This window comes from Silurus aristotelis (genome assembly GCF_946808225.1).
Source record: "Silurus aristotelis genome assembly, chromosome: 24".
NCBI classification, from domain to species: Eukaryota; Metazoa; Chordata; class Actinopteri; order Siluriformes; family Siluridae; genus Silurus; species Silurus aristotelis.
In genome coordinates, this window is record NC_139597.1 from 19,179,535 (window position 1) to 19,200,359 (window position 20,825).

The window sequence follows — 20,825 nt, forward strand, 5'->3', positions numbered from 1 at the left end:
TATAGTTGTTATAAAACTTCGACACAGTAGATATTTTGTCATTTTGTGTTCATATACTTACTTTTCTAATTTAATAATTATGAAATAAATCTGCTGCGAGTGATTTGGTGAAATGAATTTATTCTGCAAAAAGGTGTAACGAATTCACACCCGACGCCCCGTGCAGCACAAACCAACTGTACATCATTTATCATACAGTCAGTCAGCGGAAGAACCGATATTAAAAAACATAAAGATGAAAACGTACATGACACACTTTCGATTTCACACTCAAACACACACAAAAAGGCGAATAAGGTGCGCAGGGTGGTGTTATAATGAACAAACGTTTCAAATAAAGTGATTTTAATGAATAGTGAGATTTCAGCACATGGAGAGAACTTACACATACACTATATGGGCAAAAGTTTGTGGACACCTGAGAGTACGATTTTTTTTTTTTAAACATCCCATTTCACATTTGCTGTTATAATTAACCTCCACTCTTCTGGGTAGACGTTCCACTAGGTTTTGTGGAGATTTGTGCTCAAAGGGTACTGAGGGAGGCGAGGTGGTGAAGCCTGGGGTGTAGTCAGCGTGAAGAATTCATCTTAAAGACGTTCAAAGGGGTTTTAATATATATATATATATATATATATATATATATATATATATATAGTGGGAGATCTTTTACTCCAACCCATATGTTCCTGGAGATGGCTCTGTACGCATGCAAAGACGTCCTATACAATTGTGTGTATAGGATCGGGGAAGAATCACATATGGCATACAGAAACGTCCCAATACTTTTGACCATACAGTGTCTTCAATGTAACAGGAGACCTTCAGGTGTCTGTAGAGGCACATTTTGTTGTTTTTGTTTAATTTCATGCTAATAAAATGCAAAATCCTGCCCGAACTACTGTAAATAGGTGTGTGTGTGTGTGCGCACGTGTGTGTGTGTGCACGTGTGTGTGTTTATGCGAACGGTGTGTGTTGTATGAAATGCCAAAAGCACGGAACCTCAAAGTAACAGCTGTAGGAAAAAAAACCTTTTCAAGATGTTCAACTGAGATCCGGTTAGTGTTCAGGTCATAGCGTGTGATTCATATCATCTTCACCACCAGTTGTGATCTTCACCAACCACCAGCAGAAGATAGAATGCGATAAAGGAGATTAGACAGAAGAACTAACGATGCAGAATTGTTTTTACATGTCACTCATGTGCGTATATTAAACGTGATTTTGTTTGCCTTTACACTTTTGTGCGACCGCTGTGAAGAGCATCACACTGAAACACACACACACACACACACACACACACTCCCAACTTCATAAAGTAATACCATTAAGATGCAATGCTTCGTTAATATTTTTGATCCACATCTTCGTCCAGCGTTAATTCCGTTCACTCAGTCCTTCAGTGTAAACATGCACATTTCAGCCGAACTTCTTCTCCTCTTCTCTCTGCTGCCGTTTGATTGACATCCGTGTTTTGCTCCAATCTTCTTGCATTGTCCTTGTAATAAAAAAGTACAATAAAAACACAGCATGCTCGCTATTATCGTGTGTTGGTTGTGCGTGTAGGAGTGTAGGATGTTTCCCAGAAAGTAGGGACATATTACTTTTCAGCATTCGTAAGTAGATGACACGTGCACACGTGCGCACGCACGAACGCCTTTACACCTATGGAACGCATTGTTCTCATTTTCTGTCCGGTCCTCAGATTCCCAGTCTTGAGTCAAATGAGACAAATCATCAGCCTTGTTGAGTCGTCAAAACTCTGGAATGTGGGACGGTGAATTTTACTGTTCGGCCTGGATGTCTGTTTGGCTGACGGGGCCTTTAAAACTGTTCACTTCCTCAAACACAAGTTCTGTAGGAAGAGAAGATAAAAGAACATTAATCGATTCTGGACTCAATTTATATATAAAATAAAAAAAAAAAACTATACAGACAAAAGTTTGTGGACACCTGAGCATCAGATCTGCTTTTTGTTTCCACATCTAATTCCACATTTGCTCACAATAAGCTTCACTCTTCTAGGGAGATGTTCTACTAGCTTTTATCCACACGGGTGTTAGTAAAGAAAGGTTGTGATGAAGTGAGGAGGCCTGGGGTGCAGTCAGCATGAACAAAAACCATCCCAAAGGTGTTCAATAGGGTTTAAAACATTATAGCAGACCACTCGAGATCTTCCAGTCCGACCCATATCTCGCTATAACTGGCTAGATTCAAAGATCTATACAATTGTAAGCCTCCAAAGTTGTGAGAACAGTTTGAGAAAGAAGCACACGTGGCGTATGGAAAAGTCAGGGCTCCCAATGCATTGTGTTCTTACCCTTCCATTCCTCCAGCGTGCGGTCCTTGCTCTCAGGGGTCTGGTCATACAGCGGTGCCTCGGGCTCATCTTCAGGATCGTGGTACTGAGAGAAGTACGGGTGGGACAGAGCTTCGGTGGCAGAGATCCGCCTGTCGCAGTCCAGCACCAACATTCTCTTCAACAAATCCACCGCTGGAAAAAAACCGAGGGAAACGAGGAGAAATGGAGGTGAGTAGTGTATGAAGTTAAATGAGGTGTAGGGTAGCAGGAGGTGAATATTGATCAGCAGGGATAAAAATATACACTAAAAGCGTTCAAGACTAAGAAATGATATACTGTAGCTCACGCAAAATACACTCTGGATTTGGTAAGAAGTTGAAAGAGAAAATCTATAGTGTCTAGACTTCTGACGAAAAAAAATTGAAGCGATGATCCGAGATTTATTTCAGTTCCAGCAGGTCTAAAGTTTACATTCAAAACTGAGTGTCTCTTTAATCTGGAACTCCATAAGTCTGGTTCCTCCTTAGGAACAATTTCCAAACAACGAATATCTAAATTGAATATAAAAATCAGACTGTGTATGGAGGAAAAAAAGGTTGAGGCTTTTAATCTGAATTGTGGCAGAATGTTGATGGCATCATGATAAAGGGAGATTATCTAGAAATGCTTGAAGAAATGGAGCACCTGAAGACCTCAGCCAGAAAGCTAATGCTAGGTACCGAGTCTTCCAGCAGAAGAAGGATCCTGGCTTGCAAAAAGTATGGAGTCTGATGCAAAATTATAAACATAAAAAAGTCTGACCCACAGAAAACCTGAAGTTGTAATAGAATAAAAAATGCAATATGTCCGTCTCATAGCAATTCCTTTCTAAATGAGCTTTTAAAGAGGTTCATGAAATCCCCTGAATCAATACATGAAATTTTTGGAGTCATAAATTTGAGTTTAAATATCTTCAGCCTGGGTGTCTGTAAACCTTTGACCTCAACTGTATGTATGTCCATTAAAGTCTCACCCTGTGGATTGGCTCCTCTGAATATCTTTCCCAGATCCTGCTGGGGCATGTAGGGGAGGGACTGGATGTATTTCTGGGCCTGGACAATAAAAGTTCAAACATCAAACATCTGATGATGGACTTCCCCATAACATTTACTGTAAACACAAATCCACCGGATCCCATGCCAGTATTTAATCTAGCGTCTGTGTTTTCTGAAGTTCGGGCCTGAAAAAACATTATAAAAGTACAATCTATACAAAATCTCCACGCACGTGCTCGGAAGAGATCTTCTTCAGAAGGTCAGGAGTCGGGGTGCCGACCACCTCCATGATTCGCTTCAGCTGATCGATATCTGGTGACGCAGCATTTAAGATCATTGTGATAAAGTGTTATGACGCTTCATTAATAATAACAATGGAACCACTACAACACACGTTTCTTTCATTTCAGGGGGAGAGAAAGCAGCACTCAGACGGGCGTTTAGTCTCCGATAGATAAAGGATACAGTCATTTCCTGGAAACAAGACCTTCCCTTTGATAAGCTCACCCATAATGCATCCCACAGACCAGATGTCCACTGAAATAAGAAGAAAAACATGACAAAGCAACCACAATCACACTTTTGTTACACAACTATAACATCTTTGAAGTATAGAATAAAAAGACCATAATAAATCATAATATATATACAGTAGATATGCTTTTAGGCCAAAAGTATTGTGACACCAGCCTTTTCCATCTATTGTGTTTTTAGCACAAATTTGGAGACACACAATTGTATAAGACGTCCAGTATGAAATATTTTCTTCACTTGAACCGCGAGAGCTTTAAAAAAAAAAAAAAAAACCCTGTGCCAGCATGTTAATGCTACTGACTGCCCCCCCAAACCTCCTCCCCCCACCTACATCACTTTACTACCACCCTTGTAGCTAAATGATACACAAAATCGAGTGGAACTTTTGTCCGGATCCTGAATTAATATTAAAGTTTTGGTTTAATCATTTAAGCTGTGCTGTGACCTTTTGAGTTGTCAAAAGAGTTGCTGATTGATTGGATTTATTCCATTTATATTTTCTTTAGGGACATAAAATATGGCCGGGATCCATCATTAACCAACACTGAGCATAAGATAGAATTCGTATTTATGCCTCAAGATTGTTGTGGCATCACTATATAACATCTGAACGTTTCATTTGAATTCATTTAGATTTCATGTCGGAAAAAAACAATAAACACACAAAAATCAGGGTTAATTATGGAGGAAAAAGAGACGGCTTTTAATCCAAAAAAAACAAAAACAACACAATTGCTGTTACACGACATCATCGGTAACTTATCATGATTGGTAAACTGTATGTCTGCCTCTAGTGGTGAAGCGTGGAAATACAACTAAATGGGAATCCTTTCTTTTATCTACTATGAAGCATGGTGGTGGCAGCTTTATTTTCCGACGCTGCTTTGCTTGAAAAAAGTATAACGTAACAGGCTTCATGAGCAAGCAGATACAGTCATGCTTTCTCACCTGTCTGATTATAATGCATCCAGTTGAGCATAATTTCAGGCGCCCTGTACCAGCGTGTTGCTACGTATCCGGTCATCTCGTCGTCCGTCTGCCTGGCCAGTCCAAAATCCAGGATCTGATCACAAACGCAATCATTATCAATAACATTCTCCTGGTGTTGGAATCGGAATCCCTGTCGCGCAGTACAGTTCTCACCCTGAGTTCACAGTCTTCGTTTACAGCCACATTGCTGGGTTTTAGATCCTGTAAAAACAAATATTTGATCAAAACAAACACACACACACACGCTGTATTAAATATAAAGTTATAACAGCAAATGGGGACTAAATGTGGAATGGGATTTTTTTTTTAAAAGAGCCAATCGGATGCTCGTGTGTCCACAAACTTTTGTGCATTAAAGATACAAGAATGAATGCATGTGATTCTAGCAAATGTTTTTGACACTAATAATTGTAAAAATATACTATTATTTTTCCACATGTCCAAATGATCTAAAAAAAAATCATGCAACATAAATTAAAATAAATGGAAAACGTTTGTGCAATCATATTACACATTAAACTGGATTAAGCACATGATCGTTAAATAACACACTAATTCAATCGTTCAATCGCTGAATAATTCATGCAGTAGTTTGTTAATTGAACATACAATCAGCAAATAAAGGAAGGACTCACTCTGTGTATTAGTCCAGCTGAATGGATGTACTGTTTAGGGAGAAAAAATCAATTATAGATTATAGAAGAATGAAAGAATGCAGAGAAAATGTTAGAACTATCAAAAACCCAGACATAAATATATAAATATATATATATATATATATATATATATATATATATATATATATATATATATATATATATATATATCTCCCTGGAATCCCTGAAATACCTTAAGGCCACGAAGTAACTGATAAATGAGGAACTGCACGTGCTCATCTGAAAGGCGTTGAAACTTGACTATGTTGTTGAGGTCTGCTCCCATCAGGTTAGTGACAAGGTATCTGAAACGATACAGAGGTGCCAGATTACATATCATATATTGGCAAATGTTTGTGGACACCAGAACATAAAATCAGTATGGAAGAAGTGCATACGGTTGAAAAAAAAGTGTCCCGATATTTTTGCCTATATGATGTATCAGCATGAGGATTGTAAACAAGTTGTATTGGATGGTGATTACCGTAATTTCCGGACTATAAAGCGCACCCATATATAAGCCGCAGGTGTCTACACTAATGTACTTTACACAGGCTTTAACGAAAGACACGTTACACACGGTGTAACGGGTGAAATATGTTGCGCTTCCTTTAGGAGCATAGCGGTATTTTGGGAATAGAATGCCAGAAGCGAGCTCTCTCTTCACCCAGACTCAAAGCGTTACAACGGCTTGTATCTAAACAGTAGCCGACCAAGAAAGTCATTGTTTACTCTCTTCCTCCTTCCTTTCACAACTATTTCTCTCTGGAGTTTTTTCTTTTGGGGTCGTCGTGCTTTTAAAAATCACCCGATGGAAGTTTTTTCTCCCGATGCCGTGCAGCTCAGAACACAGGTGAGGTGCGTTTCTTCGTTTCCGTTCGGAAATTTTATTGGTCTAATGTTATGGGGTTCAGTTTTTTGGCTTGAAGTTTGTGAAACCGGGAAAAATCCAAGAAAAATCCATAAATTTGCCGCTTCAGGGTTCAAAACATGGGAAAAAAAGTAGCGGCTTAAAGTCCGAAAAATACGGTAGTCACTAAAAACGTCTTATTCCAGGTAGATACTTACACCTCATTGAATTCTTCTAATGATGCTGCAGGTGAGAAAACATCTTGTAGCCCAATGACCTGAGGAGATGCATAAACACAAATGCAGCTGGAGTTTGGGTGTGAAATGAATGTGTAGTGTTTCATATATACATCGTTCAGGATCCTGACTGATTAAAGAGAAGTGACGTCGAACAGACGCTGGTACAGTTTGAGTGTACGACAGTTTAGTGCATTTCTCTGTGGATTTTTTCAGTGTGAATGCTGTTTCACTGAAGTGTAGAATGAAGTTCACATGGAAGTTCATCCCAAATGAATTGTGCAGCTGCAAATGAACCAGGAACAGAATTGATTTACTGATTTTCAAAACACTTTTGTAAGGATGTACAATGCGGTATCTAAAAGCTTCAAGGCTACTTTTGTAACACGCCAGCAGATGGCAGCACGAGGCTGCACGCACGGTCACAGGGAGCACCGACCTCAAGTCAGTGTGACACAAGACTTCGTCCTGTGTACATCAGAGAGCCGTGCGGCTGGTGCTGTTCTGACCACGTGTGTTACCACGTCTACGATTTCACCAGGGACTGGATGCTCCACGACAACAACACACCGAGCTCTCCTCACACGTGGAAAACAACATGATCTCACTTCCGCACCCACCGTACTCGCCAGATTTGCAGAAAGTGCTTGACACACTTTTAAAAGAAGACTTCTAGGTCACGTTCCAGAAGCTTGGAGCTGTATTGCTGTGTGAGGGAACTATTTTGAAGGTGATAACTGTGGAAACGTAGATAAATAAAGTACTTTTTACTAAAGTCTGTGAGTTTTGACACACGGTATCATTATTCAAGCCAAACTATAGAGCAGAGACTTTCTTCACGTGCTTGACCTCTTTCTCTTACGATTGAATACCTAAGGATTGTGGGCCAGTCGCTCCCAGGTGGTAATTAAGAAACATTAACTACAAGTTCTTCATGAAAAATCCAAATATTGCACCATTGCAAAGAGGGTCTGACTTTTAAGTTGGCAATTATTCACTCTAAACTCAAATGTATTGACTCCATCATATGAAGAATGCCAATGCTTGGATCACTCTTAGTTATATGGCATTACATCCTAATGAGCTTACAGCCAGAAGCTCTAGCGCCAGAGAAGCAGATGGTACTGCTGAATTTCTCTATTGTCAGGGTGGGGGAGTAAGTCACAGGCCAAGCAGCTCAGGCTGGAGGAGAATGGAGGAGGTGGGGGTATGGTTTAATGGCCGTATGTAGCGAAAGGGGAAGGTTTGTGAGATAATAATCAACGTAACACATCTGAGTCCCTCTATTTCTACACAATACCTTCTTCTTTAATTGCACTTTTAAACATGGAGCTAAATGCTGCGGAATCTGATCGATGATCTTCTGCTTCCTGTTTAACACCACTGCATACGTCATCTCTCGCATATTACTTAATAAAGCATACATAAATATGGATTATGTCCCTGGAATTGTTTTAATGGAATGGAATGCATGAGTCGGTCAATTATAATTCAGCAAAGATAAAAAAAAAAAATGTGCATGTGGAATAAATCCTAGAAAATCTCAACAAAAGTATCTGGAACCACATAAATGCGATTAAGTGCTCTGAGTCATTTACATTATGTATTATTGTGTGTGTGTGTGTGTGTGTGTGTGTGTGTGTGTGTGTGTGTGTGTGTGTGTGTGTGTGTGTGTGTGTGTGTGTGAGTGAGAACTCACATTCTCGTGTTTCATATGCTTCAGCAATCGCAGTTCTCTGTAGGTGCGCCGGCTGTGAATGAGAGACTGAAATGGCCGAGAGAGCTTCTTAACCGCTACCTTCTGACGAAGCTGCACATCATACGCCGAGCTGAGAAGAGAAGAGAAGAGACCAGACCAGACCAGACAAGAAGAGACGAGAAGAGAAGAGAAGAGAAGAGAAGAGAAGAGACCAGACCAGACAAGAAGAGACGAGAAGAGAAGAGAAGAGACCAGACCAGACAAGAAGAGATGAGAAGAGACGAGACCAGACAAGAAGAGATGAGATGAGATGAGACGAGACAAGACCAGATGAGAAGAGACCAGACGAGAAGAGAAGAGACAAAAAGTGAAGAGACAAAAAGAGAAGAGACCAGACCAGACAAGAAGAGATGAGAAGAGACCAGACGAGAAGAGAAGAGATGAGAAGAGAAGAGAAAAGACAAGAGCAGATGAGAAAAGAAGAGAAGAGATGAGACCAGACCAGTCGAGAAGAGACGAAAAGAGACCAGAAGAGAAGAGAAGAGAAGAGAAGAGAAGAGAAGAGAAGAGAAGAGAAGAGAAGAGAAGAGAAGAGCATATTCATGTAATTAGCTTTCTTTTGCTATTTTCTTGGGTTTGGGTCTTTGGGACACCTGAGATTTTACAGCTCTATGTGGTTCTTTTCAAAGCTTTTGAACAAACAAATTTGAGGCAACCAAATGTGTAGGAGGATTCTGGATGCACCAGCATAACATTTTCCTTGGAGACCCCAAAAACATGGAGCTCTGACCTAAAGCTTTTTGAACATATGAATGTGAACTGCACCCCAGGCTTATTCACCTACATCACTTTAATAACATCCTTGTGTCTAAATGAGCAAAACATCGAGGGGAACATCTACCCAGATTTGTGGAGGTTATTAGAACAGCAAATTCGGACTAAATGTGGAATGAGATGCTCACGAAAAACATACCAATCTTACACCTATAATTGACCGAGCTTAGATGTGAATTATTTTAGATCCTTGTGAACACAGCCTTATTTTACAGCTCCCAGTACACACATACTGTTCTGCAGGCATCTGCCAAATTCCCAATTACCCACAAGACTGCGGGAGACAAAGAAGCATTAAACGTTATTACAGAGAAAATTCCCAATGCCAGAGTCCATATTAGATTTACAGCATCCAGGCTTTCGCACTGGCACTGGACTTGGTCATGACTTGGTGCTGTCTGTTCACGGAAATCCACTTTGTTTCATTCTAAGTGAAAATATTTTGCCCTATGGACAAATTTCCATATTAGAGATTAGTTACGAAGCCTAAATACTGTACATTCTGTATATGATGAAGTCCTACGGTGCATTAATATGCAGGTATTAATTATTAACTGACTGGTAATTCCACAGAACCATAAAAACCCATTACATCCTCTTCTGTCTCTAACTTATGAAAGTTCAAATCAGGTTGAGGAGCTTTCAGAAGATATTTGCGAGGCTTCGTCTGTTAAACGACGCAGGCGTTAACGAAGGCAGGGTGTAATCTGTTCTAAAAGCTGTAAAATACCACTCTAATTAACACCAGCTCATTGTGCAATGACAGAAAAAGGGCAGGAGGGACGATGGACCCACACAATACACAGATCAGCCTGGACATGCTTCTTATTAATTCATGTTCCAGAGTGAATCTGGAATCAAACCCAGGAAATCTGGGCATAAATTAGGGAAATGTATCACTTTTCCTCAGATGGCATATACACACTATATGGGCAAAAGTTTGTGGACACCTGACCATAGGATTTGTGGTCAGGTACTGATGCAGGTGAGGTAGAGATCTTCCCTTCACTGGAAGCCAGAACCCACACTTGTTCCAGCGTGATGTGGAACATGTTAAGGTGGAAGAACTCAAGAACTCATGTGCCTCAACCCCACTGAACACCTCTGGCATGAAAGATAAAAGTCTAGTGGAACACCCTCACAGAACAAAGAACTTTGGAACAGGAAGTTTAATTCTCAAGTGTACAATAATCAGGGGCAGTTCAGTAGAACACAAGACTCTGGGAAAGATGTCTCAGTTTAGATCCTCTCTCCTGCCACTCCACCAGCTGATTATTCCTTGGGGTCTGACAGCTCAATAACACACACTCAATGATTATACTTTACTTAATCATGTGTGTTTCCTGATGATGTTGTCCAAGACATTTCATTAGCAAAGTACTGATTTCCTTCACGTATTCATATTTCGAGACTGATAGGAAGTGAGGAACATCTACACTGTGAGTTATTTACAGTACCCTTATTTCCCATGGTAGGTCTTTTATTATAATAATAATAATAACAATAATAATAATAATAATAAAAAAGATATATATATAATAATAATAAATGCTTGTTGTTGCTCAAAGGCAGTAAAACAAGCAGATATTTTAGGATAATGCAGGAAACAATATCACCATGACAGCTCACCATGGCAACCATACTGGGTAAGTCACTGGGATGGTCTAATTATATAGCTTCAGGGCATTTGCATGTACTAGCCAGCAGCAGGACTTTGTGCCCACAATAGTCTTCGCCTTGATGCCAAATTAAATACCAGGTGAGTCTTATATACAACATGCTGCAAACACACTTGTGCATATCAAAAACCCGGTTAGAAGAACATTCAGTTGCTTGATAATCCTTTTGTTTAAATAGAAAAGATCCGAAATAATGATGTATATTTTAAAATTTTAACTCTACACTCCATCCTCTCTCCACCCTCTCCATATGGAGTGTATATAGAGAGGATGGGGGGAGGGTGGAGTGTATATAGAGAGGGTGGGCAGAGGATGTATACACTCCACCCTCTCTCCACCCTCTCTATATACACTCCATCCTCTGCCCACCCTCCCCATATACACTCCATCCTCTGCTCACCCTCTCTATATACACTCCACCCTCTCCCCACCCTCTCTATATACCCTCCATCCTCTGCCCACCCTCTCTATATACACTCCATCCTCTCTCCACCCTCTCTATATACACTTCATCCTCTGCCCACCCTCTCCATATACACTCCATCCTCTGCCCACCCTCTCTATATACACTCCATCCTCTGCCCACCCTCTCCATATACACTCCATCCTCTGCCCACCCTCTCTATATACACTCCACCCTCTCCCCACCCTCTCTATATACCCTCCATCCTCTGCCCACCCTCTCTATATACACTCCATCCTCTCTCCACCCTCTCTATATACACTTCATCCTCTGCCCACCCTCTCTATATACACTCCACCCTCTCCCCACCCTCTCTATATACCCTCCATCCTCTGCCCACCCTCTCTATATACACTCCATCCTCTCTCCACCCTCTCTATATACCCTCCATCCTCTGCCCACCCTCTCTATATACACTCCATCCTCTCTCCACCCTCTCTATATACACTTCATCCTCTGCCCACCCTCTCTATATACACTCCATCCTCTCCCCACCCTCTCTATATACCCTCCATCCTCTGCCCACCCTTTCTATATACACTCCACCCTCACTCCACCCTCTCTATATACCCTCCATCCTCTGCCCACCCTCTCTATATACACTCCATCCTCTCCCCACCCTCTCTATATACCCTCCATCCTCTGCCCACCCTCTCTATATACACTCCACCCTCTCCCCACCCTCTCTATATACCCTCCATCCTCTGCCCACCCTCTCTATATACACTCCATCCTCTCTCCACCCTCTCTATATACACTTCATCCTCTGCCCACCCTCTCCATATACACTCCATCCTCTGCCCACCCTCTCTATATACACTCCATCCTCTGCCCACCCTCTCCATATACACTCCATCCTCTGCCCACCCTCTCTATATACACTCCACCCTCTCCCCACCCTCTCTATATACCCTCCATCCTCTGCCCACCCTCTCTATATACACTCCATCCTCTCTCCACCCTCTCTATATACACTCCATCCTCTCCCCACCCTCTCTATATACACTTCATCCTCTGCCCACCCTCTCTATATACACTCCACCCTCTCCCCACCCTCTCTATATACCCTCCATCCTCTGCCCACCCTCTCTATATACACTCCATCCTCTCTCCACCCTCTCTATATACCCTCCATCCTCTGCCCACCCTCTCTATATACACTCCATCCTCTCTCCACCCTCTCTATATACACTTCATCCTCTGCCCACCCTCTCTATATACACTCCATCCTCTCCCCACCCTCTCTATATACCCTCCATCCTCTGCCCACCCTTTCTATATACACTCCACCCTCACTCCACCCTCTCTATATACCCTCCATCCTCTGCCCACCCTCTCTATATACACTCCATCCTCTCCCCACCCTCTCTATATACCCTCCATCCTCTGCCCACCCTCTCTATATACACTCCATCCTCTCTCCACCCTCTCTATATACCCTTAATCCTCTGCCCACCCTCTCTATATACACTCCATCCTCTCCCCACCCTCTCTATATACCCTCCATCCTCTGCCCACCCTTTCTATATACACTCCACCCTCACTCCACCCTCTCCCCACCCTCTCTATATACCCTCCATCCTCTGCCCACCCTCTCTATATACACTCCATCCTCTGCCCACCCTCTCTATATACACTCCATCCTCTCTCCACCCTCTCTATATACACTTCATCCTCTGCCCACCCTCTCTATATACACTCCACCCTCACTCCACCCTCTCCCCACCCTCTCTATATACCCTCCATCCTCTGCCCACCCTCTCTATATACACTCCATCCTCTCTCCACCCTCTCTATATACACTTCATCCTCTGCCCACCCTCTCCATATACACTCCATCCTCTGCCCACCCTCTCCATATACACTTCATCCTCTGCCCACCCTCTCCATATACACTCCATCCTCTGCCCACCCTCTCTATATACACTCCATCCTCTGCCCACCCTCTCCATATACACTCCATCCTCTGCCCACCCTCTCTATATACACTCCATCCTCTCCCCACCCTCTCTATATACCCTCCATCCTCTGCCCACCCTCTCTATATACACTCCATCCTCTGCCCACCCTCTCTATATACCCTCCATCCTCTGCCCACCCTCTCTATATACACTCCACCCTCTCCCCACCCTCTCTATATACCCTCCATCCTCTGCCCACCCTCTCTATATACACTCCATCCTCTCTCCACCCTCTCTATATACACTCCATCCTCTGCCCACCCTCTCCATATACACTCCATCCTCTGCCCACCCTCTCTATATACACTCCATCCTCTCCCCACCCTCTCTATATACCCTCCATCCTCTGCCCACCCTCTCTATATACACTCCACCCTCTCCCCACCCTCTCTATATACACTCCATCCTCTGCCCACCCTCTCCATATACACTCCATCCTCTGCCCACCCTCTCTATATACACTCCATCCTCTCCCCACCCTCTCTATATACCCTCCATCCTCTGCCCACCCTCTCTATATACACTCCACCCTCTCCCCACCCTCTCTATATACCCTCCATCCTCTGCCCACCCTCTCTATATACACTCCACCCTCTCCCCACCCTCTCTATATACCCTCCATCCTCTGCCCACCCTCTCTATATACACTCCATCCTCTCTCCACCCTCTCTATATACACTCCATCCTCTGCCCACCCTCTCCATTTACACTCCATCCTCTGCCCACCCTCTCTATATACACTCCATCCTCTCCCCACCCTCTCTATATACCCTCCATCCTCTGCCCACCCTCTCTATATACACTCCACCCTCTCCCCACCCTCTCTATATACACTCCATCCTCTGCCCACCCTCTCTATATACACTCCATCCTCTCCCCACGCTCTCTATATACCCTCCATCCTCTGCCCACCCTCTCTATATACACTCCACCCTCTCCCCACCCTCTCTATATACCCTCCATCCTCTGCCCACCCTCTCTATATACACTCCACCCTCTCCCCACCCTCTCTATATACCCTCCATCCTCTGCCCACCTTCTCTATATACACTCCATCCTCTCTCCACCCTCTCTATATACACTTCATCCTCTGCCCACCCTCTCCATATACACTCCATCCTCTGCCCACCCTCTCTATATACACTTCATCCTCTGCCCACCCTCTCCATATACACTCCATCCTCTGCCCACCCTCTCTATATACACTTCATCCTCTGCCCACCCTCTAAATATACACTCCATCCTCTGCCCACCCTCTCTATATACACTCCATCCTCTGCCCACCCTCTCCATATACACTCCATCCTCTGCCCACCCTCTCTATATACCCTCCATCCTCTGCCCACCCTCTCTATATACACTCCACCCTCTCCCCACCCTCTCTATATACACTCCATCCTCTGCCCACCCTCTCCATATACACTCCATCCTCTGCCCACCCTCTCTATATACCCTCCATCCTCTGCCCACCCTCTCTATATACACTCCATCACTTAATACTAAGGAGTAATGTGTTTATTCAAATATTGACTAATCCCCCCAGTTAATAACAACAATAATAACAATAATAAAAAAAACAACAATAATAATAATAATAACAATAAGAATAATAAAAACAACAGCAGTAATAATAATAATAATAATAATAATAATAATAATAATAATAATAATAATTATTATTATTATAGCTCTTGCACCTGCTAATTCACTATTATTACGCACCAGAGACTCACGATGAAATAAATGATCTCGGTCTCTAGTAGGCCATTTATTAATGACTGGCAAAATCAGAAATTGATGATTTATTATTATTGAATTGTGTATGATGGATGTGATGGGATGTTGCTGGAGGCTTCTGTCTCTCACTCACCACACGGACCCGTACGCGCCCGAGCCGACCGGCGTGAGCATCTGGTAGCGCTCGGGCACCTCCCATACTGTTTTGTTGAGCTCCTGACGGTAGAATCCCGGTCTGGCTGACATGATGATCACCGACACACACACACACACACACACACACACACACTGTTCACCTTCTCAGTACACAGGAGAAATCTCCCTGCGTCTCTGTCTGCGTTCGCACTTTACCGGAATGTGGAGACTCCGTCTAGAGCTGTGTGTGTGTGTGTGTGTGTGTTGGTTGGTTGGGGGGGGGGGGGGGGGATGGGGGGCGCTGCGCGCACACGCGAATCCCTCATACACACCCGCGCACGCGCGCGCACATACACACTCGCGCGTACTCACTGATTGGGTTGTAATATATATATATTTATATATCCGGTTGCAAAAATCTTCAATCACATGCACACAGCACACTTTCTGCAGGGTTATTAAACAAAATCTTTATATTTATGTTTGTATATGATCCAATTTATATACATTTCCTCAAAATTGGAATTCATTCCCAACAATTCTCATAAATTAATTTGCTAGGAATTTTCCAACTTGGAATAATTCCCAAGTTCCCATCGACATTTTCCACCCTAAACATATATATAGTGTATATACATAGCCAAGAAGTAGGTGGAACATCTGACCATCACTCAAGCATTTCTATTCCAAACCCATAAAATCAATGAATTCATATCCGTTCCTTCCCATGTTAGGAGCGTAGCTGTGTGGATGATGATCGTTCATCTAGTGAGATCAGACACTGATGTTGAGGAGGAGGAGGTGAGAAGGTCTGGGGTTCAAGTCGGTCTTCTATGTGTTCAGGTGGGTAGAGAAGACCAGGATTTCTTCTACTCCAGATGGAGATGAAGCTTGCTGTCTTTGTGTACAGGAGCATTGTTCATGCTGGAACACTGTTTGGGAATCTCAGGTCTTGTAATGATAAAGTGTACAGAGACGATCTGTGTGCTTCTAACTATGGCATCATGTTGATGAAGGAACACACATTTACATTTATGGCACTTGGCAGAACCCCTTATCCAGAGCAGTTTTGGGCCCAGTAGTGGCAACCTGGTGGTGCTGGGATTTGAACTTGTGACCTTCTGATTCAGAGTCCAATCATTTAACCACTGAGCTACCGCCTCCTCCAACGCATATGGATATGATGCTCAGGTGTCTGCAGATTTCTATCCACAAAGATCTTTATTGGGATTCATAACATTTCATTGCATTTGATGTTCAAAGTATTTTGCTCTCCTGCACTGTTTATTGGTAGCATAATTTTGATTCACAGACTGTGATGTGATCATTTTATATGTATGGACGATGTAAAGGGTGTCAGAAAGTTTAAAAGCCACATGTTTTCCTTTACACCAAGTGCACATCAGTGAGATCTGGATGTTTCTGCACAGCTGGATCAGGTGTGTTAAACTGCACAGCCTTTCGTCTGCTGTACTGTAGACTGCTGATTTTTTTTTATGTAAGACCACCATCTAGTGGCCAGATATCGGTAGTGCTAAACACAAAATGTTACAGGTGGTACTGCTGGACCAAGATAAATGATCATTATTTCGATGTGCACTTTTATTAACGTGTGCTATAAAAAATAATTATTCATAGCCCCATAGCCGATAATCTTCTAATTATCCCGAAGAATCACGGGATAATGTAATGAGGATAAAGCCATCTGACATGTGACTTGAAATATTTGGCAAGGTTCATCATGAAAAGTTCTGGATGTTTTCTATCATAAGGCCAACCGTCGCCCAAATGTCTATTACATTTCTAAAAATCATACTGCTTTTATTTAACTTTTATTAATTTTTTTAGTATTTACCCTGGATTAAATGCCAGTCAATGCATACACATCTAAACCGTGCATGTTTCTGGACGGAAGAAGAAAACTGGAGAACCTGAAGTAAACCCATGCAAATATACAATGAAGATATACAGATTAATAACTGGGTGCTGAAAACTGAAAAGCAACATTTTATTGGATGTTGAAGTCTTCCTACACCTGCTCAGTAATCTTGACCATCATGCGAGTCGCTTTAGCTGAGTATGGCTCAGGTGCTCTCCAGGTGAGCCAGTGAAGGCCAGATGCCCATCCCCGATTTTCTCCTTTAGAGTGCCAGTTTCCATGCAGGTTGGCTGTGCCACAGCGACTGAACCACCATCCGCCACCACTTTCACCGTTGCATTCATTAACCGCAATATCCCCAAAAATGCATGGGGCGCAGCCGTCGTTGTCACGGTCATGTGTGCTGAAGCCATAGCCGTTCTGGTCAACGCCAGCATATGCCCCCCGGATGGCATCACCTTAGGGCGAGAGAAACAATTTTATAAAATGGTTAGAAACTTACATTAAAAAAAAAAAGATACCCTGGTATCCCTAATAAGTGATTCAACATGGTAAAATAATTGCAGAAAGACCACAACATGACTAAATATAGTACCTGCAGTGCCTTTGTATTTTCCAACATGCAGTTTATAGGCCGTTTTCTCGCTGCCGATGCTAAAATTCTGATATGTAGCAAAGGCAGAACCTCCTTCGAAGTCCCACAGGTCTACTCTGAGCGTTGCTTTGTGCTGCTTGCTTTTGGTTAGTGCATAGATCTTCTCCAGGCCCAGCCAGTGGTCTTCTGAAAAGGAGTTACGAACATATATATATATATATATATATATATATATATATATATATATATATATATATATATATATATATATATATATATATTTATATATACACATTGACATTTATGAGCAGAAAGTATCACCTTCTGAAGTAGCTAAGATATACACATTTAAATATACAAACTATATGGACAAAACCAACCCAAGACGATCACAGCCCATACACAATATTTAACTTCAACAATCTCCATTTCAGGAATCACAGATGAAAAATTACCCACAGAAAGCACTTACTCTGAACATTTCCGAATCCCAACTGATATTTATTCCATTTATTGTCGAAGGAAAGCTTTCCACCGGTCCTCCTCTGGATCACGGTCCAGCCTCCATCCTTCAGCATCACACAGTACACCTGAAAACCACAGATTATTAGAACGTGCATGTTCAAACGGTCCAGCGTTTCTCAGTACAACTGATCAGTGTTAACATGCACAGTGCAGCAGGAACTAATTTTCACCTGGAAAGGTTTTTTAGCTCCAGGTGGCTGAATGTTGTAGATGCCACTTGGTGCCATTTTGGAGATTATTTTAATGTGTGTGCAGTCTGTCCCTGAGAGAGAGAGAGAGAGAGAGAGAGAGAGAGAGAGAGAGAGAGAGAGAGAGAGAGAGAGAGAGAGAGAGAGAGAGAGACAGGAGTTATTCCAGTACTGTTTTTTCCTCTTTATAAACATGTTTTTCACAGTGACTCACCTTGAGCAAGCATATTGATCTGGTAAGTGGCCACGCCCAGGGACATTAAGAGCAGTCCGACCCAGACACTCATCATCCTCACTGTGATCTTCATCTACAAGGAAAACATTAGACAGTGTGTTTAGGTGGAGTTCACACCACCCTGCTTTCTAGCTGTGGAACCATCACGTGAGATGTTGTTGTAGGTTATTTTGCTGAAACCTTCGTATGAAAAAAACGCACAATTTCACCAAGTTTTTAAAAAGTTTTATTTACCTGCTACAACAACCAACTTGATTGTACTGCTACAAAGCTGAATGGCCGCTCTGTGCTCTGTAATTAGTAGCTAAACATTTTAATACGCTCCAAATGCATTAACTGTTCTGAATCTTTAACCAGTCAGTTGTAAAGCTTAGAGCGAAAGGAGCCAGCGTTAAACTAGCACGGTAACCCCTGACTTGGATATTAAATTACATTTTTCAAGGAGAAGGACACATTTTTTTCCATCTTTCAGCCAATCAGATACCCAAACTGACATAAAGAGAAGCGTCTCAGTGTAACATCTACTCAGACACTGGAAACACGCCGTAGCACACACTTTACATTAAAGTATCAACTCCAATCATACAGTTTGTCCAGTTCTTGTCAACATCCCTGGATTTGTAGTTATTTGTGTTAAAAATTAAATCGCTTACAAAACGGAGATCCGAAACAAAGAGTTTAATATACACCATCTCCAGAAAGAATTAAACCCCATAATCATATATACGCTCAGATATAGTTTCATGATTATACTATAAATCATTTTTAAGAAATGGGAACTCGTGCTAGGGAAATAATATTCAAAGATTTGGTGTGAAGAAAAGAAAATGAATGATTTCATACACAATAATAATTATTTACTATTGCAAATATTTTCATCAACTTTGTACAAATGAATGAGAATTCTATATCTATATCTATATCTATATCTATATTTCTATCTATATCTATATTCTTTAGTTCACCACCATGATGTGTAGTATATAATACAGAAGGCACACCATCAGAAACTACAACTTTCACCACTTAGCTTTTATTTAATTTTTTTTTTTTAAGATGAAAAATCGGTCTAATGCTTCGCATTCGAGCTAAATCAATCTGATCCAAGCGGAAATGATGTTGGTGTAAGTTTAAAACGAGGAAACTAACATAAACATGAATATAGTATCCTCATTTACACTCATATACTTTACTGTATTATTCATTATATACAGTTTACTTTACAAACACTAAAAAAAATGGTAATTTGTAGACGATCCCTTAGCACTTCCTTACATAATTACAGTTGTTGTTGTTGTTGTTGTTGTTGTTGTTTTATCACTTGTTTGACTTGTGAATAACGCTTACTGACATGTTTTACTCTTTTTGGCCTCTTTTCAGTAGTCTATAAAGTTAGTAAAGTGTAATGGACAGAGTTTTATTAGTGCAACAGGCTGTTTATTTAGAGAAAGTCACAGATGCTCCCTTAAACTCTATTCCCACACCTTTTCAAGACAAGAAACAAAACAGAAGTGTATGTTCTTAGATTATAAAATTCACAGTTCTATATCAAATACACAGTTTTTTACTCACCATGGCTCAACCGAGGCTTGTGTTTGAAAAGAAAATGAAGATAAGTCACTGTTTGAGCAGGAGCAGTCTAAATACTTGACCCACCCACTTATTATAATCCACAAAATCCTGGTCCCAATCCTACATTCCGTAGCAGAGTTCACACCGTCAGGTTCAGATCCAAAGTCCAGGTCTAACTATCACACGTCTGCTTCTGCGTCTTCGAGAACTATTCAAGAGTGTTCAGTGTGGCTGTATAACAGCTGTGGCTTTTTTAGGAAATGAGTGTGTTTGTTAATAATACACACGTCACTACAGTTCTGCATTTATCGGAATTATTTTGAACTGCTGAACTCAGGATGAAATGATCACTCCTAAACACCAGAACCTCAGAACACAGGAAAAATTTGTTTTCCCAAGCAATGTCCTCATCCTCATAAACATATAAACCAGGAGAAAGAAAGAAAGAAAGAAAGAAAGAAAGAAAGAAAGAAAGAAAGAAAGAAAGAAAGAAAGAAAGAAACCCAGTCATTGGTGTTGCACAACTCAGGTCACTCTTAGTGTTGATTTCAAGCCCAGATAAATGTGGAGGTTTGTGTTATGAAGGACATCCAGTGTAAAACATGTGCCAAATCAAATATGCGGATCACAATCAGAATTTTATACCGGATCGGTCGAGGCCCGGATTACCAACGACCACCACAGGTATCATTAACCAAAAGGGTACCGGTGGAAATTGTGC

The 20,825-nt window shown here is 41.7% G+C and overlaps 2 protein-coding genes and 1 long non-coding RNA gene across 5 annotated transcripts; 1 reads left to right on the forward strand and 2 right to left on the reverse strand.

Moving 5' to 3' along the window:
* Nucleotides 1-103: 103 nt before the first annotated feature.
* On the reverse strand, nucleotides 104-15,444 carry mapk11 (mitogen-activated protein kinase 11). 2 transcript variants are annotated; one of them, XM_083527902.1, is made up of 13 exons: nucleotides 15,327-15,365; nucleotides 15,109-15,214; nucleotides 8,302-8,431; nucleotides 6,585-6,643; nucleotides 5,710-5,821; nucleotides 5,496-5,525; nucleotides 5,014-5,061; nucleotides 4,819-4,933; nucleotides 3,802-3,873; nucleotides 3,569-3,648; nucleotides 3,315-3,393; nucleotides 2,321-2,494; nucleotides 104-1,855 (listed from the first exon to the last, which is right to left on the reverse strand). In XM_083527902.1, the coding sequence occupies exons 2-13, from the start codon at nucleotides 15,147-15,149 to the stop codon at nucleotides 1,785-1,787; spliced, it is 1,011 nt and encodes a 336-aa protein (XP_083384028.1). In that variant the 5' UTR covers nucleotides 15,150-15,214; nucleotides 15,327-15,365; the 3' UTR covers nucleotides 104-1,784. The 2 variants fall into 2 exon arrangements, with proteins under 2 accessions (XP_083384028.1, XP_083384027.1); XM_083527901.1 differs by having other exon boundaries at nucleotides 15,109-15,444.
* A 1,650-nt stretch (nucleotides 15,445-17,094) lies between these two features.
* LOC310718818 (angiopoietin-related protein 5-like) lies at nucleotides 17,095-20,370 on the reverse strand. 2 transcript variants are annotated; one of them, XM_083527846.1, is made up of 6 exons: nucleotides 20,233-20,370; nucleotides 18,512-18,605; nucleotides 18,280-18,371; nucleotides 18,057-18,174; nucleotides 17,585-17,770; nucleotides 17,095-17,447 (listed from the first exon to the last, which is right to left on the reverse strand). In XM_083527846.1, the coding sequence occupies exons 2-6, from the start codon at nucleotides 18,603-18,605 to the stop codon at nucleotides 17,140-17,142; spliced, it is 798 nt and encodes a 265-aa protein (XP_083383972.1). In that variant the 5' UTR covers nucleotides 20,233-20,370; the 3' UTR covers nucleotides 17,095-17,139. The 2 variants fall into 2 exon arrangements, with proteins under 2 accessions (XP_083383972.1, XP_083383973.1); XM_083527847.1 differs by having other exon boundaries at nucleotides 20,105-20,239.
* Nucleotides 18,511-20,452, forward strand: LOC310718819. Its single transcript, XR_014531281.1, has 2 exons — nucleotides 18,511-18,626; nucleotides 20,238-20,452. It is a non-coding gene; the product is annotated as an uncharacterized lncRNA (long non-coding RNA).
* The last annotated feature ends 373 nt before the right edge of the window (nucleotides 20,453-20,825 follow it).